We start from the raw sequence: 27,017 nt of genomic DNA, 5'->3' as shown, positions 1-27,017 counted from the left end.
AAAAAAAAAAAAAAAAAAAAGAGGAACTTGAGACTAAAATGCTGTGTTGAGTTTGTGACTCACTGCGGTAGGATTTAAATATCTGTTACACAACAACATAAAGAGTTTCAAAATCATTATGTAAGAGAAAGCAGCCAGGCACAAACGAATGCATCCTGTATCATCCCATCTAAATACACTCCAGAAAATGCTAACTCATCTACAGTGACAGAAGGAGCCACGGTCTCCCATGGCTAGGACATGAGGGGTCTCTGAAGGGTGGTGGGAATGTTCTCTATCTGGATGTGGGGCAGCGGTTTCACAGGCGTGGACATGTGTCAGCACCCATCAAACTGCACACTTGAAATGCACACAGCTCATTGCTCACAAACATTCACAAATGTGATTTTTAAAATCTCTGCGCTAGCCTCACTACAGACCTTTTTGGTCTGGAAAGGCCTCGATCTTCTCTTTTTTAAACCATCTAAAAGTACCCCACAAGTGATTAAAGAAAGTGATTACTATGAGCCGAGCTTGATTCCCAGGCAGAGAGGGTAACTGATGGACGTCCAAGTATCAGTACGGTGTTCAGAGCACAGGACACATTTGCAGGGTGCACTGGCTGCTCCCTGCTGTCAAGGTGACCACCCCACTTTTCAGGCCTCAGGATCGCCTACGGTCCTGATTCCCTGAACCACACACAACCTGTGTTATTTCTTGTTTCACGTATATTTCCCCCCGCTCCACTGTATGCTTGTAAGAGCAAAACAGTCTTACATTTTCTCTTTATTACTGAGGTGCCTAATAGAGTTGGACACTCAGAATACAATTGTTGAATGAATTATTTTTCTCAATTCTCAAAATAAATGATTCCTTACCGAATCTTGAGAAGGACTTTATGTGCATAAATGTACTTTCCATCAACCAGAAACTTCAGGTCTGCGGTGTCCGGGTTGTCAAATTCCCTCTTCAGTGACTCAGCCACTGTGAGGTGGTCATCGGGTTCTAGGAGAATAATGCAAATGCTTCCAGGTTAGCTACAGACATAATGAACATGCAGGCCAGGGTATGGCACTGCTTTACCAATGCTCATGAAAATACGAATTCCTCAAAATAACTGAGCAACTGAGCAATGGGTTTTTTCCCCTGAAGACAGATATGCATCTCTGTAATCATTAAGGATAAGAATCTCACACACATCGGCTTATAAATCTGGCAAAATAATAAGAAAAAGTCCCAAGCCACATCACTAATTTTGAATGAAATTTTAAACATTTGAGCAAATATGCTAGCTAAAAGTAAAAGACACAGTTTCTCGGTAAAATTAAAAAGCAGTCAAATAAGGGCAGGGCACCATGGCTCACACCTGTGATCCCAACACTTTGGTGGCGGTGGAGACAGAAAGATGGCTTGAGGCTCACAGTTTAAGACCAGCCTGGGTGACACAGCGAGACCCCACCTCCACAGAAAGTTTCTTTAAATTAGCCAGGCGTGGTAGTGGGTACCCATACTCCCAGCTACTCAACAGGCTAAGGCAAAAGGATTGCTTGAGTCCAGGCGCTCAAGAGTACAGTGAGCTACGATTGCACCACTGCTCTCCAGCCTGGGCAACAGAGCAAGACCCATCTTTCTCTCTTAAAGAAAAAAAAAAAAGCAGTCAAATAAAATTACTTTTAGTTTAGTACTAGCGTTGGTTTCTGATGCTTTGAAGAAAATAAAATTAGTTCCCTTTTGCAGAAGCCCATCAGAGAGAAATAAATTATGAGAGTGCACCTAACAAAATCCTCATTATCGAAGTAAAGCCCTGAGTTCTTTCCCAGATTTTCGGGCCATCCCCCAAATGGACAGTGACTAGCTCACCCACGGAGAGAAGGCGCCACGAGACGGCGGGAGTGGCAAAGCAGGCAAACACGTCGTCGGTGCAGGAGAAGTGGGTGAGGTGCGGGAGGATCACGGACTGACCCCGGCACTGGCCCCACATGTACACGTGCCCACCCTGCGTCTTGGCTGCAGACGTGTGTGTGGAGTGACAGGCTGCAATCTCGATAATCCTAAATTCACAAATACACACCACATAAGCACAGTGACCAGAGGCAGAAACAAGTTGTATCCTCCCCCACTCAGGTTTAACTGATGTGGGACATCATAAAATTACAAAAAGGGTCAGGAAAAGAAAAAAAAAAAAAAAAAAACTACCACATGACTCATACACCTCATCTCCTAAATTATCAGGCACCAAACCGTTATTCACATTTAAGCCACACTTCAATGGCACTTATAACTCATGAAGATCTGTTTGTACCACTTCTAGCCAGTAGGCCTATAAAAATATGTACCATCTATTTTGAAATTCAAGTATAACCCAAGAGAGTAGTGGTCCCCCCACCAAAAAAGGGTGGTTTAAATTTTTTCCCCTAAAACATTACTTACTGAAGAAAATAATAAAGATTTGGGTCATCTGGACTGAGGGCCAATAAATAAATATTTTAATGAAGACTTCACCGATTTCTAGCACGCTATTCCAACTCCTATTGCACAGAGTAAATTCAGTAGTTCTACCACACTGGACTGTATGACCTGGAACCCAGGAGAGCAGTTTTCTAGGATCACCATGTGATACGCCCTACCGCTCTAAGTTCATGATTGACGAGGAGGTAGTTCTCGGAACATTTTTTTTTTTTTTTTTGAGACAGAGGAGTCTTGTCCTGTCACCCAGGCTAAAGTGCAGTGGCACAATCTGGGATCTTGGCTCACCGCAATCTCTGCCTCTTAGGCTCAAGCGATCCTCCTACCTCAGGCTCCGCAGCAGCTGGGACTACAGGTGCAAGTCACCACACCTGACTAATTTTTGTAGAGACCAGGTTTTGCCATGTTGCCCAGGTTGGTCTTGAACTCCTGAGCCCAAGTGATCCTCCCACCTTGGCCTCCCAAAGTGCTGGGATTACAGGTGTGAGCCACTGTACCTGGCCTCGTAACACTTCTTAATGGAAAAACATTGTTTCCCCTGGAAGTAATTTCTTTTCTATCAGAATAAGCCACCATACAGATTAAAGGAAAAGGGTAAACTCTTTTAACCCAGGGGAAGTCCCCATCTTGATTTTGCTACAGCAGACAATGGTACCAGCATCCTCAGACTTAGGCTCAGAACTTCAGGGTCAACTTTGACTTCTCCCTCCGTATTTACCATTTTCTTTAGAATATCCAGTTAAATAACAAAGATGCTTTGCAATGTCTCCCCTCAGCCACCACTGGGGGGTCAGGCACACCCTGCATCTGGGCCCTGTAATAGCCTCCCAGGTCTCCCTTGCCTTAGACTGTCCCTTCTGCCCCAACTCACACAGTGCTGGCAGGTTAACCATCCTCCTGGAACACCGTTCTCATCAGAACTTTCACACAGGCAGCGGCTTCCCTCAGATAAAATCCTGACACAAGACATAACCCCATCCATGATTTGGTGTCACTTCTGAACAGCCAGCTCTCAAGTCACTTTTGTGCACACACCCTGCTTCAACAAATGGGCTTTCTCACTGCCCTTCAATGGCTTCATCCATGGTTGTTCAGGAATGTTCTTTCTCTCTGCCTTACAAATCCTACCTATCCTCTAAGGCCCAGTTCACACGCCCCAAGTTTGAGGTCTCCCGCTCACCTGAGCTCCTGCAGCACTTCCTGTCCACACCACTCCAGCCTGGCCCTGTTACTCTTTATGCATCCGTTTCACCTGTTCAGCGCGATGGCCGGTTTCTGGCAGGCCTAATCACTGGCTTAATTCTCTCTAAGCACATAGCATGGTGTCTTACTGAATATAATCTGTGGGTCACTTTGCTGACTGAGGAAGACTCAACAACACAAAGGAGAGTTGTGTAAGGCCCCACTGACACGGACTAGCACCTGAAGGGTGAGGATGATCCCACGCTGCCTCCTTTAGGCAGCTGCCCCCAAACCAGGAGGGAGGTGTCATCACAGAACCTAGAGCTTGTGCCTGCTCGCCTCAGAGGCTGAGACATGCTGTTCTCACGGGTGGCAATTTCACTGACTTATTAGAGGATCGTTCTTAGCCCTTGAAAACCACACACAAATACTACAGGAAAAGAGGCTACGATGGCCCACAGTAGAGAGCTCAGGATTTGGAGTCAAACAAACCTAGGTTTGTTTTTTCTTTCTTCTTTTTTTTTTTTAATTGCAGCTCCAGCTCAAAGGAAAACAAAAACTAGATTTGAATCTCCGCTTTACCACTAGGCTGCATGACTAGGGGAATGTCACTTAGCACCTAGGAGCCTTGGTTTCATCACATTGGAGGGCTGGTGTAAGAATCAAACGATAAAATGTTAAGTGCAACCAGGCACAATGTCTGGGTGCAAATGGTTGCATGACAATGGAGGTTTCCTTACATTATGACAAGTACTCGGCATTTTAAGTGACAAAGCGTCCTTTAGGTAGAGACCATGTATTTCTAGTGATCAATTCAGATTAGTAAGAGTTTCCCTAGAAGAATCTTTTTCCTGATATTTCCTGATTTCCCGGCCTAATCCAGTGCTGTGCAAAAGAACCGTGACAGATGGGGAAAATGGTTAATAATATTTGGCTTCTCAATCAGCACATTCTTTTCAACAAATAAAGAAAATAGGAGAAGGAAATAGAATAAATGTATTAAAAGAGAAGTACATCCACTGTCACCATCGATTTTACTAGCAAGCCTCCTAAGTTACAAGCAAATGTGAGGGTAGCGACGTGGTATGTCTTCGTGGCCTGGTGCTGTGGGCAGGACACAGGGCTCAGAGTCAGAGTGTAGTTCTAGGGCCACGTTACTTAAATTCTTATAATCAGCTTTACCATCTTTTTAAAGAAAAAAAAGATGAGGGGGAACAAGATACAGGCAGCCATCCTCTCACAGTTGGTGGTTTCGTGTACATGAAAGAAGTTCCTTGGCAGAGCTGAGAACCGAAAAAGGCTTCCTTCCGTGACTGAAAGTGTTTACCAGCTGCAGCAGGAACTGTGGGCCTGTGACTTAGCTGAGAAACTCATGATGTAGCTGGAGAGAGAAGTCCAGAGCTGTGACTTTGCAAATAATTCCCAAATGATATCAGTGTGGCCCTGACTACAAGTCTCTGGTGAGTAAAGAAAAATACCTAGGGGCTCCTCAGGGAATATTTCAAGTAAAAGGGAGCTAACTGGGCCATGTATGCTTTGGCCTGGCCAGAGCCGTGGAATAAGAGTCTTATGAGGTGGAGAGAAATGCAGGAGCAACGTGCAGGCAGAGCTGGAGACGGCAGGACGCCAGAGAGCAGCATCATACGAGGCCTGACAGGGACGGAGGCCAACGCCGGGATCGAAGGGCAACGAGGCTTGCCAGGAACAGTGGCGTCGGCTTCAGTCCAGAGCCGAAGAGTTCCGATTTGATCTGATGTGATAGGCAAATGGGAAACAGTTTTGTAAACAGGGCCATGATGTGAGGAAATGGTATTCTCAGACAGACGGACCTGGTCACAGTGGTGTGCAAGACAGGCTGCAAGGGAGAGAAAGAACAGTCTGGAAGGCTGGCTGGGGAGGCCAACCCAAGCTAGGTTGCCAAGGACTAATGAGGGTGGCCTGGATGTTAATGCAGAGGGAGGGAGAGGAGTTGAAGGTGGCCCAGAGGATGAATCTGAGAAAAGCCCCGCCTGGCAGTGCCGAGGGAGGCAGAAGCCGTGCTGGCCAGGTGGCAGGTGTGGGGGCCAATGTTCAGATAACTGAGCAAGTAATGAAAGGAAAAAGGGCCTTCTGCGTTTGAACCACCTCAATTGTAAAGCCATCTGGTATTCTCTGGGAGCAGGGGAGGTTAGGACAGCCCAGTGAACAATGTGGAGATAAGCATTCATGAACTGCTCTTCCTTTCTTCAGATTTCAGCACTTCTGCAGTGACTTACTAGGCAAAGACTTCTACATTTTTTGGAATCATTTCTGTGTACTCTGGGGTAACGTTCTATGAAACATGTCAGTGACTGGAGCACAACAGCATCCTTCACTGATCTGCCCAACATCAGAAAAGCCAAATAATGCGGTTCCTATGTTCCATTCTGAGATACGTTATTTGTTACTAGCGTCCATGAAAGGGCGTAGCCTCTGCCCCTAGAGCAGCTGGTGACCTGAAGTGGGACACTACTTTCTAGAGAAGGGCTGGCACAGACAGAGCCAAAGGGTGGGTCGGGGAAGGCCACATGATGCCGCCCGACCCCGGGCATGGCCTTGTGACGTATACCCGGCACACCCGGCTCCACGTGGGAAGTCAGGGGTGGGACGCGGATTTGGTTGGCTGCAGTAGCTGCTACAGGAATGAGAGTGGAGAAAGTTTAGAGGGTACCTTCAGGTCTAGGCTTGTGATCCAAGCAACTGCTAAGGAACCCTGCCATTGCCTAAGTCATCATCGGTTTTTAAACTGGACTCATACCAAGCAGCACATGCTGACGTTCCAATTTTCCAGTCAGACGTGCAACAGACAATGACTAGCAACTGAGCTCACCTTTACTGTCAGGATGTCTGGCATGTTTCACACTTTATTTCGTAGCCAATCTTAATGGGAAAAAAAATTCACTACATGTTGATAATAAACAGGTTTTGTGTCACCTCAAGGGAATGATCCACTACAAGCACTGAGCTTATTGGATATGAAGTACTAGAAATGAAAAAGCAGAGAGTGAGAAAGAATAGAAACCAGAAAACCTCGAGGAGGGGTGAAAGGTCATCTGTGAGGGACAAGAATATTGGAGAAGAAACGGCAAAGATGACAGATCCACAGCAGGGATTCCCAATCCTGGTTTTGTAAGAGCCAAAGTATTATACCGACTACCTCAGAAGTCGAAGAATTCTCAGAAATTCAAGGAAAAGATAGCTTTACATCAGTTTAGTTTAAAATATGCTGTTAGGAAACGTTAAGAACAAAGATACAAACATTGGTCAATCTGTGGCCAAGGTACTGAAACTTCAGAAAGATTGGGAATGACTGGATTAGAAGAAGACAATCATTTTAATCATTGAATTTATATTTATGTAAACATAAATTGCTGACAAATATCAGTATTCTCCATCATAAATAAAATCTTTTTCTGGGAAAGATTTTAAAAGATTTCCCTTGGATGGTTGTTCCAGCAAAGAAAACAATGTAGACAGGTTTCTCCTTCCCACTTCTGTGAACAGATAACTAAGCACTGAACCCCACCCCACCCCATACTCAATCCAGTTCCTAATTAGTCAGGCTTTCCTGTAATGGGCCCCAGAAGAGTCAGAAGTAAGGCTCCCGGGTTCCTGAGGGATAAGTTATGACATATACTTGACTTTCCATTCCTGGAAAGGGTGGAGAAGTGCAGAACAAGTCCCAGCACAGACCTATAAACCCCTCCCTTGCAATACGCCTGTGATTGAGTGCCTGGTTGAAATTGTGCAAGTTCAGAAATCACCACTTGAAATGCAAGTACAGAAAACTGAGAAAATCAGGAACATCTTGTTTAAAACATTCATCCATCCTTTTTTTTTTTTTGAGACAGAGTCCCACTCTACTGCCCAGGCTAGAGTGCAGTGTCATGATCTCACTGCAATCTCCGCTTTCCACGGGCAAGGGATTCTCGTGCCTCAGACTCCCAAGCAGTTGGGATTACAGGTATGCATCACCACGCCCAATGAATTTTTGCATTTTTAGTACAGACAGGGTTTTACTATGTTGGCCGGGCTGGTCTTAAACTCCTGACCTCAGGTGATCCGCCCACCTCAGCCTCCCAAAGCGCTGGGATTACAGACTCACGTGAGCGCCTAGCCCATCCATGATTTTTATAGCCAAATTATAATTCAAAAATAACTGCAGTTTAAGAAAGACAGAAATGCAATAGATAACTCCCAACATCCAGTTAAGCAACTTGGCACTCACACAGCTTCCATTCCCATTACCTGCTTCTCTGCTGCTTTGTCTTTCTCCTACCTGGATACCCCACAATCCATCCGCCCCAGTGAGAACGTGAGTCAGAGGCCTTGGGCGATCATTCTGGATCAGGCACCAGCAGTGCAATGCAGCAAGTCACTGGTGGGCAATGATGGCAGACTCTGTGAGACCAGGGACAGATGTGCTAAAGTTTTGGGTAAGTGTGGGAGCACCATAAAAAGTAATGGGCCGGTGGCTCACACCTGTAATCCCAGCACTTTGGGAGGCCAAGGCAAGAGGATTGCTTAAGCCCAGGAGCTACCAGCCTGGGCAACGTGGCAAAACCCTGGCCCTACAAAAAAACACACAAAAAAATTAGCTAGGCATAGTGGCACACTCCTGTAGTCCCAGCTACTCCAGAGGCTGAGGTGGGAGGATCGCCTGAGCTTGGGAAGTCAAGACTACATGAACCGTGATTGCACCACTGTACTCTAACCTGGACAACAGGGAGACTGTGTCTCAAAAAATAAAAAAATAAAAAAAAAAAAACAGGCCATACAAATCCATCGTTTTTATTTCCATGCCATCTTTATTTGATCCTTTAACTCTGTTTTTTCAGTTTAAATATTAAGTGTCCCTATCAACTGAGGTACTTTTGTGGTTATTCAAAGCCTCAGGACTGTCCCTTCTCTTCTGAGGAGCTCTAAGCTACCTTACAAGATGTGTGAATGAACAGTTGCAGGCATCTGCCTGAACCACCTCCTGCCTCCATTATTGTCCCTCCTCCCTATTCTGAAGGGGCCAGGGGTCTTAAATTTTAAGGTTTTTGACAAAAAAAGTTTTATTTAACCTATTAAAATAACCTATGTTAAATTGGTTAAATAAAACTTTTAAAACGTAGGTTAAAGAAAGTCAGCCAAGTTCACAATACTCAAATGAAAATTGAGGCAGCTGAAAAATGGCAATTTCGTTCCTCATTTTCATTGTTAAGTATTCCAACAGAAAATTAGAAAAACACTGCATATAAGTGCGAGCTAATCTGTTTGTCTATATATTTCTTTTAAAATCAAATGTAATAAAGATATATGCAGTAAAAATAGCAGCATTCGTTTCTACGATGACTGCAACCCTGGTTTAAAAGAAAAGATAATGAAACGTTTTTGCTCTATACTACTGTTAAGAAATGGAAAGCGAAAAGGCAGCGATCTGACCATGCTTGAGAAATTCCAAAGGCTTTCAAAAATATCAGAATAACATGGAAACTAATTCTGGATGTGCTAATTATATAACACAACCTTGCAAACAAGTGCACAAAACTAAATCTTAATTTCCTAACCATTTTACTCTTCCTCATAGTGACAGCTTGGGAGTTAAAAGTAATGAAATAACCTTATCCTTTTCAACCGGCAAATTTTCTATGTAGCTGAGTGACCAGCTTTATACCCCACGCAAGGTACCTTTTCCTAAGCCAGGGAAGAGCGCCCTCGAATGTTATCGACATCACCTTAAGAATGTAAAACAGGGAAAGGAGGAGGGCAAAAGGGTGATTTGTAAGGGAGAAGAGTAACAGAGTAGCTGTTGCAAGTTTAGTCATTGCAGTTTGCTTAGAATAGCTGTTGGAAGTATAGAGGAAACATGGGTAAGTGAAAATAGCATATTTAACATACAATCAATCTCCCCAACAATTCCAAAGCCAATTTTTATAAAGGAATAAATACTCTTGTTAAATACTATTCTAACACTAGCAGTACATTCCCCACCATTCTCTCTATGTCTAAGTCCTGTTTAATCACAATCACCAAAGACCAGTGTGGGGACTGTGAAAATGGCCATGTTACCTGTCCTTTTCCACAGTGACGGGAGTAGGATAGGACTGGTTGCTTTTATTGCCAGTGCCCAACTGCCCATAAGAATTGGCGCCCCAAGCATACACTTGGCCTTCATCTGTTAATACTAATGTGTGTGCGTAGCCACAGGCGACCTGGAAGGAAAAAAATCCACTCAGGACTGCAAACAGAAGTCATTATTTCACTGCTTCCGCAAAGTAGGTTAAGAAACAAAAATGAAAAAAAGACCGAGGCAGCCTACCCGTAGAGGCAAGCAGTAAGTTAACCAACACCCTTCCAGAACACGTGGGCCAGAACTGCAGTAAGACTGTCATGAGTCCCCTGGCGTGAGCACCTGCCCCGGTTCACTGGAGCTTTAATGCTCACAGAAATCAAGGGGTATGAGGGGAATGTCAGAAACGACACTTGCATTTTTTAAATAATTATTTTCTTTTTTGATTATAAAAGTAAACCAGGTTCAATTTGAAAAATATAGAAAAATATAATTATAAAAGTTCTCTGAAGATCAGAGGCTTTTTTTTCTATTTCTATTTAGACATAGAGATATGCACCTATAGCATTTTTTTTTACTGACCATGTTGTATAAGCAGTTCTGTATCTTGCTTCATTTTATTAGACATTACACATAGCAGTTTCCCATGTCATTAAAAATTCTTTGTATACATCATCTCCAGCATATACACTTGGCATAATTTAGCTAATCATTAACTTATGATCTGATTTCTGTTACACCTATTGTTTTTTATTAAAGTTATCATATATACATATATATATCTCTTCTTAATTAATTCTGTAAGAGAATTACAGGAACTGTTGGTTCCTCAGGGAAATTCCCTAGGAGTAGAACTACAGGTCAAAGGATAGAAAGGCTTTTAAGGCTCTTGTACACCCTGCCAAAGCTTCCTCAGGAAAGCTTATAACAATTCATATTCCAAAAGGTATGTGACAGTGCCCTGGAACAGAAATTTTCTAAACATCTGCAATTTAATTCAAGGAAAAAGAGATTTAACCTTTATTTTAATGAAGACATCCAAGCAGCTAAACTTTTCATCCTGCCAAGAAATCTATGTTTTTAATATATTGATATCTTTGCCAGTGAAGACTTAAAAATACACACACACAAACTGACAGTGGACGTACCCGCTGGACACGGATGCCTTGCAAAGCTGCCACTCTGCAAGGGGTTGGCTGGTTGCCACTGCTGCCAAGTCCAAGCTGCCCGTTTCCATTGTAACCCCAGACATAGACCTGAGAGAAAATGACACCCTCAATCCTCTCAAGAGATAAACAGCCAGCAAGTTGTCTATTATGTGGGACATACCATACTAGCATGAGACTGATGTGGCAAACAGGGTTTTTAAGCAAGATGTAAAATAACTTCCTTACCTCCCCCGTGTCCACTACCGCCATGCAGCACATCTGCCCACATGCTATGGTCACAACTACTTTATTCTGTAGGCAGCCAGTGACTCTTCGAGGGATTGGCTGATTTACTGTTGATCCAGATCCTACCTGCCCAGAGTTATTATAACCCCAGGCAAATACCTGTTTAAAGGAAAGATCAGTAAATGAAACACATTAATTTATAAAGTGTCTCAACTGGACACTGACATGTACTTGTGGCACTGAGTCTTCCCTCTCAAAGTGCTTCAGATCTATAAATCCTCACAACACAGGCAGAGAAGTGTTTACAAAATTCATTCTTACACAACGTACATGATTTTATAAAATTAGGTGGTTGGTGTTATCTATATGAACAGTAAAAATTGCTATTAAATAACACGTAACACAAAAGTATCTACTTTGCCCTAGCCATCTTTTTCAGCATTTGGGGATTTTTCTTATTGCAAATAACCTCTTTACTACAGCAACAGAGAAGGAACAACACCTCCTTTTAAATTTTGCAATTATGGAAGACCTTACTACGTACAGATAAATGTCACAACATCAATACCCTGACTGTGAATTGCTACCAAAAATAAGGCTGAATTTGAGGGAGGTTATTTTAATCAGATGATTGTATTTCCAGGACTACTATAGAAGTCTACATAATCTTATTGAAAAAAATCAATGAGCTTTATGCTGACTATTCTCACCTCTCCATCAGATGTTAGCACCAAAGAATGGTAAGACCCACAGGCAACTTCAATGACTTGTTTGTTTGACAAATTAGTTGAGATTTGACAGGGCACTAAACCATGATTAGTTGTCCCATTGCCCAGCTGGCTATAAGCATTATGACCCCAGGTAAAGACTTCTCCTTCTGAAAATAAAAAGAAAGACAACCAGCTTTTACAACATCTACTTCATTATACAAAAATATAGGTAGCACAGCTTCCACAAATGAAATCTAAAAATTCAGGTGCAAAAAACTAATCAACTTCCCCATTCCACCAAAGTCATTCTACAAAAGAATCTATTTGGAAAGTATAAACTGCATTCTACCTCAAAGCAACAAGGTGAAACTTAAATGCACACAGTTATAATAACGGGAAAATAAGTTTTTAATAAACAGCAGAGAAAAGGCTGCTGGGAGTAATAGCGAAAACATCAGAATGAAGTCAAAAGATTATAAGGCCACTTAACTCCCCTGGGTCTTAATTTCCTTATCTTTAAAATAATCACCAAGTGGATTTTTTAAAATCTTTGTTATTACTTATTACATAGCATAATACACAGAAAAGTTCATAAAACATGTATGTACAGTCACGCACTACTACTTAAGTCAAGAAATATAACCTTATAATCACCCCCCAAAAGGCCCTCATGTATGCATCTTGCATACAAATTTTTAGTTTTTCCTGTTTTTGAAATTTAAATAAATGAAATCATAGAGTATGTACTCATTTCATCTGTATTTTCCAGCATGTTGTCTCTTTGTGCTATATTCTGAATAACGACTTCTGATCTATCTTCCAGTTTACTAATTTGCTGTGTTCAAACTGCTATAAAATTTGTCCACTGAATTTTCATTTGATAATCATATTGCTCATTTGGATCTTTTCAAATCTTCTATAATCCCTGCAGATTATCTTCAAGCTCATTTTAATTTCTTCAAACAATAAATATAGCTGTCTTACAATTGGTGTCTGATAATTTTAACACCTGATATTTAGTAATCAGTTCTTGCTGTCTGTTATTTCCTCTGGTTCCCATTCATGGTACCTTGTTTCTTTGCATAGCAAGCCCCCCTTATCTGCAGGAGATACATTCTAAGACTCTTGTACTGAACCTGTATATACTATGATTTTCCCTATACATACATACTTATGATAAAGTTTAATTTGTAAGTTAGGCGTAGTAAGAGATTAACAACAATAACTAATAATGAAATAGAACAACTACAAAATGTACTGTTCACAATGTCACAGACGGAAGATTTGTTCTTACCATAAATCTTAACAACCTCAGCATGAAAACTCTCCATTTTTCATTTAAAGCTAGAACTGTATGGTTTTTCTTCGGCATATCCAAATTGCAAGCATCACTACTCTTGCACTTTAGGGCTATTATTAAGTAAAATAAGGGTGACTTGAACACAAGCACTATGAAACCAAGACAGTCAATCTAATAACTAAGACAGCTACTGAGTAACTAACAGCTGGGAGTGTCTACAGCAGAGACGCTGGACAAAGGGATGATTCATGTCCCAGGTGGGATGGAGCAAGATGGTGAAATAGCACCCTACTCAGAATGGCACACAATTTAAAACTTATGAATTGCTTATTTTGGAAATTTTACATTTATACTTTCAGACCACAGTCAACTGCAGGGAACTGAAACCTGAGAAAGTAAAACCATGGATAAGGGGAGACTACTGTATATCTGGTTGTCTCTTGACTATGTGCCATTGCCATTGAACAATTATTTCGGTTAATTCTCTCAGGCCTAGGATAAAGGTGCCTTCCCCTAGAAAGGATCTGCATTAACATCTATCATGCCCTTAAGGCACTTGCCATCCAGTACCTTGAATAAATTCAAGGGTTGAGATTTCTTGTACCATTCAGTCTTGATGTGAATTAAACTACAAATCTATGGTTACAACCTTCTGGGGAGAAATTTTATTTTCTTTCTTTCTTCCTCCTTGCTTCACTCAGAGCAAGGAATTTTTCTACTCAATCCCTTATGAAGTGGCTAATCCCTATTACTAACGCCAACTACAGCCATCAGTCACTCTTTAGCGTAAGAATCACAGAATGCTAAGAGTTGGCGAGGCGGGTGGGGATGTTGGACACAAGGTTTAGTCTTTCAATTCATAGATCAGGAATTCAAAGTTCAGACAGACTTGCCAAAGTCCACAATGAGTTCAGCAGTGTTTACTGGGCTTATAGCATTGTCATTCATACATCTAAAGCACAATGATTACTAGATTCCATCTGCCACATTACCTTATGCTGGCATTCAGATACATTCATGTTTCATGGTATCCAAAACATAGTCAATTTCACAGGAAGAACCAGCAACTCTCATCCAATTAAACAATGTTCTCAAGGGCAGCTGACAAATAAAACTGAAATTCTACATGGGGTTCCTAGGTTACCTGCTGTTGCAAGGACAATGTGTGGACCACTCCCATAGCTGAGGCTGGCTATTTTCTTGCCACTTAAAGAATCCAGTCTCCGAGGTTCAATGGTGCTCTGGACGTCACCTAACCCCAAACAGCCACAACAGTTTGTGCCAAGCACAAAAATCTATGGGAAAAACCACTGTTAGTTCAAGCAGTTCTATTTCTAACAAACTATAAATTACATCCAAACAGGCATCATCTTCCTTAAGCAAACTGCTTCTTTATATAATAAATAAAATCTAATTTCCTTTTTTTTTAATTTACTTTTTTTTTTTTTTTTTTTTTTTTTTACCTTTTATTCCTTAGTTCCCCCAAGATCTTCAATTTGGCAAATTCATTTCTAAAAATGTGAGTAGCTGAATTATTTTCTTCAAAATTACCTCATCATTTACTGTAGTGTATAAAACTTCATTGCCAGCACTGCCAAAGACACAAGCCTGACGAATTAACTGTAGTTCTTCCTCAGAACAAAGGGAAAAAATTGGCCACTTTCCCACATCTAACATCTTCAAAGATGACAGAGTAGCCTGTACTGGCTGAAAAGGGAAAAATATATGTTGAAACAACGAATTAAAAAGTGAATTTTCTCTGCCCCTTCAGTTCTGTAGAAGAGGACGAACACTGGTTTTGGGAGGAACACACTGCATCTGTTTTTCAGAGGCCTGTCGCAGCTGCAGGGATTGCCTCTGCCAGCTGCTTCCAGGCGGCTCACAGCCGCCGACACCGGAGGCCCAGGTGGAACCAGGTCTCCCCTACTGATTGTCCTCAAGGACACAGGAGTCATCCACAGCTGGGCTTCTGGGAACTGAATGTTCAGCAGATACTTTAAATATTGGCTATGTCTTAAATGTAGCTGTGGAAACTAGGCTGGTTGTAAAAACAAGAGGCAGAGAGAGAGAGAGCTGCCATGTCATCTGCTGCCTAAGTCAAGAACAATGCTTAGTAAAGAACAATGCTGAAAGTGACACCAAGGAAACGGTCCGAAGTTTTAGTTCATGGGCAAGCTTTACCTGGCCTTCAGTTTGAGGCACTGGTGGGTTTCCTCATCCCTCAAGCAAGTTTGGGGGTCGGCACAAGAAACACCCAGAAAACACGTGTACTTGTTTGTTAAGGCAGCCGTAACAAAGTAGTGACAAGCGAGGTGGCTTAACCAACAGAAATTTACTGTGTTATGGTTCTGGAAACTGGAAGTCCAAACTCAAGGTATCAGCTAGCTAGCTCCTTTTGAGGGCTGTGAGGGAAGGATCTCCTTCCAGGCTGCACTTCTCAGCTTGTGGATGGCTGTCTTCTCCCTATGTCTGTTCACATCATCTCCCCCCATGCCCTGCATATCTCTGCATCTAAATTTCCCCTTTTCATAAGGACCCCAATTATATTGGATTAAGGTCCACCCTAATGACCTCATCTTAACTAACTACATCTGCATTGCCCCATTTCCAAATAAGTTGCACTGTGAGGTACTGGCTGTTAGGACTTCAACACACAAATGTTGCAGAGTCACAATTAACCCCCTAATAGCATACATTAAGATCACGAGCACCTGCACTCCTAAAAGAGCATGTTATAAATTTGTTTGAAAGAGTTTTACCTATTTGCTACTTTGGAGGCATTTTTATTGATATACTTTTCAACTTGCCAACATTTTGAAGGTTATAATAAGATACATAAACAGCCAATATGCCTATCAAATGGCATGTCTGCTATTTCCCACAACATCAACAAACTTATACATGATTTAAAGCAGCAAAGATTTTCTAAGGCCTCCTCTCTTTACCATCAGTTATTAAATCAACCTTACCGGGAATGCGTTCTGGTGTACAACTGAGTGGACTATCCACTTACCTTCTACAGAACTGAACACCTACTTGTCCCTTCCACCTTAAAAGAGCACAAGTCAGCAACTCTGCTCTTCTCAAGTCCACACTACTAACTTAGCAAGCCTCCCCTGTCCTCATTACCATGAAATTCTCTGGGGCCACCTTCACAGACTCCTGAGTATACTTCAGGAGGACAGAGACCGAGTCTTTTACCACCATGTCATCCATCCTTTGAATGGAGCTAACAATGCAATACATACCTTTGTGTTGGTGAAATGAACAAGTAAATGTTTGAATGGCTGTGACTCATTTCTGGATTCACAGTCCTCCTTTCCATCCCATCCTCTGTTACTCCTTCACATGGAAGCCATTCTGAAAACTGGGCCCCAAATCCCTGCTCCTGGCTCCAGAGCTCTCCATTTCTACTCCACCTGAGCCATATCATCAAATACAGCTTTGTTACTAAGTTCTCAAACTTTTAAGTTTCCTTCTGATCCTGGCCAACGGTATTAACTTGTAGCCAAAGTGAAGTCTGCAGTCAGTAAAGGGAAGCTAAGATGCATGGAGCAGCTGTCCCAATGGCCACTGGACCTAGAGCAAAAACAAGCAGAGCCACCAGCTTTTTTCTTGTAAATAAAGCTTTGTTTTCAGGTTTCTATCTTTTCTGAATAATCTTCATGGCACTATTGAATGCTGTGGCTAAACAGAACTCAAAAGATAATTTTCTGAGAAACCCGAAGAAACCCCAGAGAGGAGCTGCAGTGGGTTGAATGGTTTCCCCTCGAAGTCCAGATCCACCTACAACCTCAGAAGGTGACTTTGTTTGGAAATAGGGTCTTTGTAGATGTAATGAGTTAAGATGGAGTCATACTGGATTAGAGTGGGCCCTATGTCCAATGACTAATGTCTATAAGAAGATGACAGGGCACACAGTGATACACAGGGAAAAAGGCCAGGTGACAACAGAGACAGGGACTGCAGTGATACATCTGGAAGTCAAGTAGCAGCAAGGATGGCTGGGGGCCACCACCAGAAGCTGAGAAGATGCTTCCTGAGAGATACCGAGGGAGCATCGCCCTGATGATGCCTTGATTTCAGACTTCTAGCCTCCAGAACTGTGAGAAAAGACATTGCTGTTGTTTGAATTGTAGTCATTTGTTGCAGCTGCCCCAAGAAACTAACAGAGAAGCCAAGCAGCTTGTCCCTGCTATCAGCATCGCCCTGTGAGTTAACGGCAGAGCCTGTACCAGGGCCAAGCTCTCCTGATGCCAAATCCAGTCACATTCCCTCACAGGCCACTTGGATCACAAGACCTTGCCCTAGGAAGAACACCTTCTGTTATCTTTTGGGCAACACCAACAGTTGGCTCTCCCATTCACTTTTGAAACAGTGCTTACTGTTTCTGCATTTACTTTAGTTACAGAGTACTTTGCAAAAAAAAAAAATTATATATATATATATATATGTGTGTATATATTAGGAAAATCCACAGGCATTCCCTACAGGACAACCTTAATTTGGAATTTGGAATTCAAAATAAAATCTCACATATGTAAGAGGTTACAGTTATATGCAAGTGTAAAACTATGTCCTCTATTTTATTATATATATATTTTAGGAACACACAGTGTTCTATGGTGATGTGACATTGATCTAGGAATCTAAGAATCTTTATTTAAAATTTTTATTTCTTCTCTGTGACACCTGGTTTACTGAAAAAACAGCAACTTGCCCAAGGCCACGATAGAGCTAAGGATGGAATTTTGTTACGTTAGTTTTGGTTAAGCTTCTACTTTAAATTACCCCACCATCCAACATCATGAAGAAATCTTATTTTCTATGAGGTCTTCATTTTTAATTTTTTTCCTATTTTAAGCCTGTAAATTTCCAAAAGAACAAGGTTTAGGAAGTGGAAGTGGAACAAGTATTTAATGTAGATGTATTAATAATCTAATAATGTTTATATCTTACTTCTCATCTTCACAACAATTGTAGGACATAGATACTATTATCCTCATGTTACCTATGGGGAAACTGGGGCACAGGGAGACTAAGTAATCGTCCAAGATCACTAGCTTCTCAGTGGACGGGCCAGATTAAAGCCCAGAGTTCTTTCCACATATCATCCGATTGCTGAGTAAAAAGTTGACATAAAGTGTGATACCGCTGGTAGACCTAGTGTTTGCTTGCATTTGCAGGGCTTTGGCTATTCTCAGACTCCATAAGGAACAGGCAATAATGCCTACTGTGGGTTGTCTTCCACGAAAAGCACAGATGGAAAGACACAATGACTATTTCATTTTTCCCTTGCAAGCAGAGTTTTATATTTCATCCTGCTCTGCTATTAAATCAAGTGGTTTTCTGGATGTCTAGAATCAGGCTGTAAATTCCAGCCAGCTCTTACACACCTGTCTACAAATGATTAGTTATAGGCTTTCTTCCTGGCCCACCTGTGTAAAAACCTATGGTACCCAGCCCGTAACTCTACTGGCTACTGGGATTCTAATATGTGTTTTCTTTAATGAAACCTCCAGTCTGTAAGTTTTATGAAATGATGCTACAAGTCAGGAGAATGTGGGATCTGATAGTATCACTGACTAAGATACAAAAATAAGACATGATCATTCCCTTCAAGGAGGTCACAATTTAATAGAAAACAAATAATTACAATATAACCTGAGTACAACAGAGATGTGAATACATTGCTATTTTTAATCTCTGGCAGAAGGCTGGCTGCTGGAAGTTAGTCATCAAATACTCAATTTTTAAGTTTGTTACGGCAACTATTACATAGGGAACTGATGACTAAATTTATAAAATGCATGTATTTGCATTTTTTGAAGTACATATTTAATACAGGCTGAGCATCCCTAATTCAAAAATCTGAATCCAAAACCCAAAACTTTTTCAGCACCAATTTTGATGCTCAAAGGTCCTGCTCAAAGGAAGTGTTCATTGGAGCATTTCAGATTTCACATTTTCAGATTACAGATACTCAACTGGTAAATATAAAGCAAATATTCCAAAATTAAAAAAAAAAAAAAATTGAAATCCAAATGCTTCTGGTCCCAAGCATTTCGGATAAGGGATACTCTACCTATGTCAGTCTCAAGGAATTACAGCATCTTTGTTCAGAGAAGCAATATACATTCTTCTGTCCAGCACACTCATGAGACAATGTAGGATGCACACAATAGTCCCCCATAGCAGCCTCAATCTATCTGCAGTCATTCTGCATGACAGCAGCTGTCTCTGCAGAATGACCCAATCAACTCCGTGCCCCACTGTCAAGTAAGAAACTGGCTGAGCAAGAGCCAAGTGTGGTCAATAGAAAAATCTGTATGGGGAAAAAAGCAGTACTAAGGAATGAGAGCATGGCAATATGGTGTCCCTAGAATTCAGTCCTGGTTTGGCACAGGTAACCCTCCTTACTGCAAATAACACTGCCACAGGTGATAATTAACCCAGGCCGGCTTTCTTCTACTACTTTTCTCACATCTAGTCCACCTCCCCTTCCTTCAAGATCTGGCGTCTGTTTGGGAAATGTCAAGTCCTGAAATTTTAATACTAGCTCAAGGAAAACATAATTAAGGAAATACATCTGCCACAAAATTAGAGGCCAAATTGCACCTTCTTCTTCCTTTGAGTGAGTGATACCTGTGTAACTATGCTTCTCCAGCAATATGAAGAATCGAGTGTATAACCATACTTCACTTAATTATAGACAACTATCGAGTTGTTGCAATTCAATTTAAAATACAGTATATTTAAAGAAAATCAAAATTACATGTTAGGCATACCTAGCAAAAAAGAGTTAAGAAAAAATGCCAACACTTCACCTTTTGAGTACTTCCTAGCATTAGAACAATTTGTATATATTCATTATATCTTATAAATATATTCACTATATAGTATTCATTATATTATAAACATTCATTCATCATAATACTTTGTATATATATTTGTATATGTTCAATCACTATGTAGTTACAATACTGTAATTTCATTGCTGATTCTGTGAATCTATTCTTTATTTTATGAAACTTGTTCCTAGGAAAAATTAGGAATTTTTCTGCTAACATTTTGTGAGACTCTTAAGTTCTATACATTACTTTTGTAAGCTACTTTCGGACTTTCCTACAAGGGCTCACAAATGAACACTTAAGTCTGCACATGGTAATGCTACGGTTTAGTTTCAAAAGCTTTGCCATCTTTGTACACGATGCTGGCTTTGCGTAATTCTTTACAGTTTGATTGAATCTTGATGTGATTTTATTAAATAAGTATGGGAAACTGACAAAAGTTAATAGTGACAGTTAATATTAAGCTGTTAATAGCAATAAGCAGATATTTTGTAAATTTAACAAAATAACACAACATGGAAATCAATATGCATGTAGGAAGATGTGAGGCTTTTAACATCAACTGGACACTGAGTGGACTTAAGCTGGTTGACTGTCATGTTCAGATGTGATGAAGAAAGAAATTAAAGAATGTCTACGATGAATTGAGAACATATCATCTGAGATCAGACAGTTTATAATTTTAAAAATCTCTGGGAATGGGATAAACATTGGTCAACTCATAGCCTCTTGCAGGCCAGCACTGTCTGAAGGTAGGGCATAGCCTTCCTGCCTCATCCATCACTGTCACCATCTCTGGGAGCCCTGTCTCTGCTCCTCAGGCGTATCAGTTCCCTGCTGGCCCCTTCAGCATTCTCCATACCGACAACAATTATCTGCTGGCATCTCAGTGATTACACTGTGAGCCGCTCAAAGATAGATAGTATCTCATTGATCTTCCTATCGGTGACCAATAGATGCTTCATGAAGTATATTTCATGCGACAGAACACACATGCTCCAAGGGCATGATTTTTCTAACCTTGCCACTGTCTCCAGAGAAAAGAGGGAGTTCTTCTTCCATATGGACTCAGTCCTGGGCAGTCCCTGAGGAAAAAGTATGTGGTAAAATCAGGATCCCTTATGTTCGATGGAACTAGGCAGGTTAAAATTACTTTACTGCTAATTAGCAGAGAAAATAAGCCAAGCTCAAATGTTGTGAAGGGAAGATAAAGGAATTAAACTTTAGGCATGAAAATTACCAGCTACAAAACTCCAAAAATGTTTGAATTGATCTGGAACTACTGGATGGCCTCTTACGGGAATCTTCCTGCTGAGGTCTGAAAAAGTAGTCTCAAAATATACATGGGTCCTTAAGACTATAAAGGAAATGAGTAGAAAATTTTCATTTCAGAGTTGACTTCCTATGATAAGGAAAAATAAATTTTAGACCTTGGTCAACTTTTCTCTGGGATTGGAAAGTTCCAAATCACTGGGAAGAGCAGACATCAATTCTCAGTTCCACAGAAGAATATGTGATTTGCTAAGCTGGAAAAAAAAAAAAAAGGAGAAATGAATGAAAATGATGAAAAAAATGCATGAATGAATGCGGCTTTGTTATTCTGGACTTAATGAAAAATCTGAAACAACAGCCACCCAATATGTAGCAATGCATTGAATGTTCTTGCCTTAATAACCATGCTAACATCACCTACTTTCTACCAGGTAGAAGTAACAGCAGGAGCAGCTCTAGCAGAAGCTATGCAATATGTCTGGACTGTGGTTCAATAATTATGAGGTCAACTATTTCATCACTAAAAATAAATAAAAATAAAATAATCTCTGTCCTCCAAAAAGCAATTTAATAAGGCTGTATTTAATGATGTTGCTTTTTCTAATCCATGAGGTGGGGTCCATTTTCTTAAATACAATCTTTTATTTCAGGTACTAACATCGGAACCTTTTATCTGATATTTTCTACAGTAGAGTGAGAGCCCCATAATAGACAGACTAAAAACAATAATCAAAATATAGCCAAGTCTAAACAGTGTTCTTTATCAATGTTTTCTACGCCCTTGAAGATATTAGTAATTTTTTTCCTCAGCTATAAAAAGATCTCGCAGAATGAGGAATCATAATTTATTCAGAATTATTATAACTTAAAATTATGAAAATTAATAGCAAATTATTTATAACGTTTGGAAACAAGTAAAAAAGATACGCTTGCTTTTAAGAAGATCAATTAGAAGTTTCTCACTTAAAAATGTATAAACCAATCTGATTGATGATATGGAAAGATATTTTGCCATTTTAATGAATACTTACTACATATTATCTATGGCATCTTAGCAGATCTGTTAAAATCCTAATTTTCTCTAAGACCCAGCATGACTGCCACTGAGATTTATATCAGCGTGGATTCTGATTACCCAAATGGGCTGGGACCTCTTCTCTGTATTTCCACAGCAGTTTTTTGTTTTGTTTTTAACTACATTGATGGCACTTTTCAAATTCTGCCTCATATGACAGTTACTCTTGTATGATGTATCTTCTCTATTAATTGGTAAGCTCTTCAAAAGGGCAGATGATGATTCCTTCAATGCCACAGCCCATGGATCAGAGTAAAACACAACGTATTTATAGAAAGCATCCTTAGAACCCAGCTTTGTGTATATTAGAACTGGCCTGTACCAAAGATCCCTCTCTTTCTCCTTCATCCTACCAGGAAACACCTTTTCCATATTTGCCCCAAGTTTCCTGGAATAAAAAATAAAAGGAGAGGAGAAGAAAGAGGGATAGAAGAGAAAAAACGAAAAGGGACCGAGTGCAGATGTGACTGCCCCTCACTGCACTACTCTAGGCCCCTTTCGTTCCTAGCAGAAGGGAAATCTTGTTAATGTGCAAAATCATGAAAAAGTGATCCTGGGCTTTTGAGTAGGACAAAACCTCTTTTCAGTGTCTTTCATCAATTTCAAGTATAATGAAACTCTTTAAAATTAGAATGGTGGGAACACAGGCCATTCTGTTTATCTGACATCAGGTTAACACATAATTGCATGTATGTCATGGAAATTACCACATTCAAAGAAATGACATGCAGGATTCAATTTGGATGAAATATAAGATTAACATAATTTCATATTAGTCAATCAGAAAGTCCTTCAAGATTTAAAAATAAATCAAGATTAATTACTATTGTATACTACTACTAAAAAGTCTTTTGAATTTTTTAGCATTGTAGGAGATGGTTGGCTTTTTTTTTTACATTATTTCAATGTGATGCATACATAATAGAGAAAACTAGCATCCCCAATTTGCATGTATAGTTTGTGCAATACATGTGGAGATTACCTTACCCTGTTATCCATGTGATTTCACCAGGCTATTAACAATAGGTTGATATATATACTTAAAATAACAATTCACAATATATATACAGAAAGCCATACCCATGATGTGATAAAATGTATTCTAAATGACAACAGCAATAATAACAGTAAAAATAAAGTTATTCTGTGCCAGGCACTAAGTGCCTCACCTTATCTCATTTAATCTTTATAATATCCAAATGAAACAGGTTAATCATTGCCTCCATTTTATTCACTCATTTCAGTAATGTGACCAACAGTCACCAACCAATCAGTGTCAGAGCCAGTATTAGAACCAGGACTATCCCAAAGCCCTTGTTTTGGGACCCTCCACTGTATTTCAGGGCTAGATACTTTAAGATTTTCTTGTGTACATTCTCAACAGTTTTATTTTTATACTGACTGGCTGGGAGCATTCCCTCCAAACACTTTTGTACCTGATTTTTTTAAATTTCTGGAACCCAGTATTCAGTCATCTTTAATCCTGTTCCTTTTTGATCCTTGTAAAGTTGTCTTCTAGAGCAAAGTTAATGTGACTGGAAATATAAATACACAAATAAATTCTATTAGAGAAAAACAGAAGGAAAAGAATACACTATCTTGCACATTTAACAATCCATTCTTTATCTGTGAAAAATACAGTTTAAAAATTGTATCTGTGCTATCTACTATTAAAAAGTCAGCAGCAGAGATGCTCTATTATAAAAATGTTAAAGTTATAAAAGGTAACTTTTGAATATCATACTTTATAAGCTTCAGGAGAGGGTTTAAACAAGCTGGACACTGAAACATATGAAAAAAATGTACACTAAGGAGAATTTAATCTATAGTATTTCCATACAGAAAATAAAAGAGAATCCATGTGGAAATGTAAAAAAAAAAGCAAAACTTTCGAACTTTTAGAAGTATAGAAATATCTTCATGACCTCAGAGCAGTTAAAGATTTCATAAATACGACAAGAAAGCATAAACCACAAAGAAAAGAGCAGTAAATATGAACAAAGGGAAAAATATGCCACAGAATGGGGGTCGGTATTTGTAACATACATAATGGACAGCTTGGAAAGGATTCATATACAAAATATATAAAGAATGCCTGTAAATCAATAAGAATAAAACAAACGACACAATTCAAAAGTGAACAAAGGATCCATGCAATTCACAGAAGAATAAATTAATAAACATATTAAAAGATACTCAAGTTCACCACATTATTTATCATAGAAATGCAACCACAGTGAGATAGATCTCTTTTATCAGATCAGCAAAAGTTCAAGGGGGAAAATTCCCCAGTGCTGGCGAGGATGTAGATGAGAAGGCACACTCATATACACTGCTAGAAGGAATGTAAATTGGTGCAATCACTCTACAGAACAGTTCAACAATATTTAGACCACAGCAGTCTTTCCATCTTTTTTTGATATGTATATATAACTGAAACAAAAATTTCACAAAATAATTCGTACTCCTCCTACATGAGATGCTTGATATCTTTTCTATTTTTTCTACTTTATGCTATTTTATTCTACCCTACTCTATCCTATTTTATCCTGTTCAATTTCATTTTAAAAGAAAATGCTGATCTCAGCCTACTAATTTCCAGATCACTAACAAGTCCTGCAATTTTAGCAACACTGCCCTAGATAAACTCTAGAGCATACACACAAATATTCCCAATAGCAAAAAGCAAGAAAGAGCAAGCGAATTGGTCAACAGAACCAATGAACTGTGGCATATGCATACTATGCAGCTATTAAAACAAATTATCTAGAATCAAAACAGGTATATCTACAAAACAGTGTTCACCAAAATCACTAAGTCACAAAATGATACATATGGTATACTATTTGATACAATTTTAAAACATGCAGAAGACAATACCATTTTAACATGCTATGGATACCAACATATGCCTGGCTAGACTTTGATGGGAATTTTTTCATGGGTAAGTTTTGGTGGAGGGAATACCAAAGATAAAAGGTCCCATGTAACTGTCAATAAACTGGTGTGCTACAGCTTTTCCATCTGACAAGATGGCTTTCAAGACTTTGAGCTTAAATTAATCATCTCAGGATGGAGAGATTAAGGTTACCCCATGTTAAAGAAAATAAACTCTTAAAATGAGAATTCTATCATTCTAATTTTGCCTTTACCAAGGACATGGAAATCCAATAAACGTTTGGTAATGAAAACTCATAAACTATAATTTCTTTAGCCATCTATAAAATAAAATTGAATCAATACCCTAGGAAGGCCAGGCATGATGGCTCACACCTGTAATCCCAGCACTTTGAGGATCACTTGAGGTCCCCAAAAGTTTGAGACTAGCCTGGGCAACATAGGAAGACCCCGTCTCTATAGAAAACTTAAAAATTAGCTACATGTGGTAGTACACACCTGTAGTCCCAGCTACTCAGGAGGCTAAGATAGGTGGATCGCTTGAGCCCGGATGTCAAGGCTTCAGTGAACCATGATTGCACCACTGCACTCGGCCCAGGTGCCAAAGATCTTATCTCAAAAAATAATAAATAAATAAATGAAATGTTTTAAAAATGAGCTATGATCACACCACTGCACATCAGCCTAAGCAACAGAGCAAGACTCTGCCTCTAAAAAAATAAAAATAGGCCGGGCACGGTGGCTCATGTGTAATCCCAACACTTTGGGAAGCAGAGGCGGGAAGATTAATTGAGGTCAGGAGTTTGAGGCCAGCCTGGCCAACATGGTGAAACCCCATCTCTACTAAAAATACAAAAATTAGCCAGGAGTAAGGGTGTGTGCCTGTAATCCCAGCTACTTGGGAGACTGAGGCAGGAGAGTCACTTGAACCGAGGAGGCAGAGGTTACAGTGATCCAAGATCACGCCACTGCACTCCAGCCTGGGTGACAGAGTGAGACTCCATCTCAAAAAATAATAATAATAAATAGATTTTTTAAAATAGGAGGATTAAATAACATTCCAATGAGTATTTATACTATTGTCCCTGTAAGAAAAATCCAAAATAGGAAAAATAATGTTTAATATCAGTGTATTAAAATGGCAAAAATGTGCTTTCTGCTTAGGGTCTATATCTGCTTACAAACGTCCCCTTTTCTGCATAGGAGGGCAATGTTTCTTGTAGAACCAGGGCAAAAGCTGGCAACAGTATTGGGAAGATTTTCTTCACAGTGACAGTGTCACAGCATAAGATCATCTCACACAATCTTATTATGGGATGACAGTAAGATTATCTTACTATGTGTTACTTTATTAGTTTTTCCCTTATATGTTTGTTTTGGGATATATGACTTGGCTCATATATATATGATATATAGTTATTTATATTAAAAGGTGCTTTGTTCTTTGCAAAACAGTCTCTTATGTATTTCCTCATTTTATTAAAATGTAACCTAAAACTGTTTTTACAGAATCTTACTATACTAATATCTGCCTTGCAATATAAATAGAAAACAGAATGATAAGTACCCTCTCCCAGCAGAAGCTCCCACCACTGATCTCTGTCTTTAAAGGTTCCAAATGGGACACTCAGGGGCCAGTATTTCAAGTCTGTACAAAAGTAATGTTTCAAAACCAAATATATATCAAGTAAGGTAATCTGTCACATGACATTTCCTATTTCAGCTGTTTTCCTAATTGTATGGCTCAATAATTTATTTTTAAAGTATCCCTGTTTGGGGCAGATAATTCCTTATTTTTTTTTTTTTTTTTTTTT

At 39.8% G+C, this 27,017-nt stretch overlaps 1 protein-coding gene and 1 pseudogene across 5 annotated transcripts in view; both read right to left on the bottom strand.

The window, feature by feature from the left end:
- The window catches only part of RCBTB2 (regulator of chromosome condensation (RCC1) and BTB (POZ) domain containing protein 2), a 44,809-nt gene that overhangs the window by 11,968 nt on the left and 5,824 nt on the right, over window positions 1–27,017 (bottom strand). The window contains exons 2-12 of one of the 4 annotated variants that reach the window (XM_011998614.1): window positions 23,742–23,840; window positions 21,389–21,484; window positions 20,979–21,043; window positions 14,659–14,814; window positions 14,252–14,402; window positions 11,808–11,974; window positions 11,098–11,256; window positions 10,852–10,959; window positions 9,703–9,845; window positions 1,840–2,030; window positions 858–984 (exon numbers count right to left, since the gene is read on the bottom strand). In XM_011998614.1, the coding sequence (XP_011854004.1) occupies window positions 858–984; window positions 1,840–2,030; window positions 9,703–9,845; window positions 10,852–10,959; window positions 11,098–11,256; window positions 11,808–11,974; window positions 14,252–14,402; window positions 14,659–14,814; window positions 20,979–21,020 (1,244 nt within the window). In that variant the 5' untranslated portion in view covers window positions 21,021–21,043; window positions 21,389–21,484; window positions 23,742–23,840. The remainder of the gene's footprint in view (window positions 1–857; window positions 985–1,839; window positions 2,031–9,702; window positions 9,846–10,851; window positions 10,960–11,097; window positions 11,257–11,807; window positions 11,975–14,251; window positions 14,403–14,658; window positions 14,815–20,978; window positions 21,044–21,388; window positions 21,485–23,741; window positions 23,841–27,017) is intronic. The other 3 variants (XM_011998613.1, XM_011998615.1, XM_011998616.1) reach the window with 3 other exon arrangements.
- Window positions 4,157–5,868, bottom strand: LOC105552836 (annotated as a pseudogene). The gene has a single exon (XR_001008079.1). The product of XR_001008079.1 is annotated as an uncharacterized LOC105552836 (transcript).

This window comes from Mandrillus leucophaeus, unplaced genomic scaffold, assembly GCF_000951045.1.
Source record: "Mandrillus leucophaeus isolate KB7577 unplaced genomic scaffold, Mleu.le_1.0 Scaffold577, whole genome shotgun sequence".
Taxonomy (NCBI): domain Eukaryota; kingdom Metazoa; phylum Chordata; class Mammalia; order Primates; family Cercopithecidae; genus Mandrillus; species Mandrillus leucophaeus.
The sequence above is the reverse complement of the archived record's forward strand: the minus strand, read 5'-3'. Positions and strand labels throughout refer to the sequence as shown.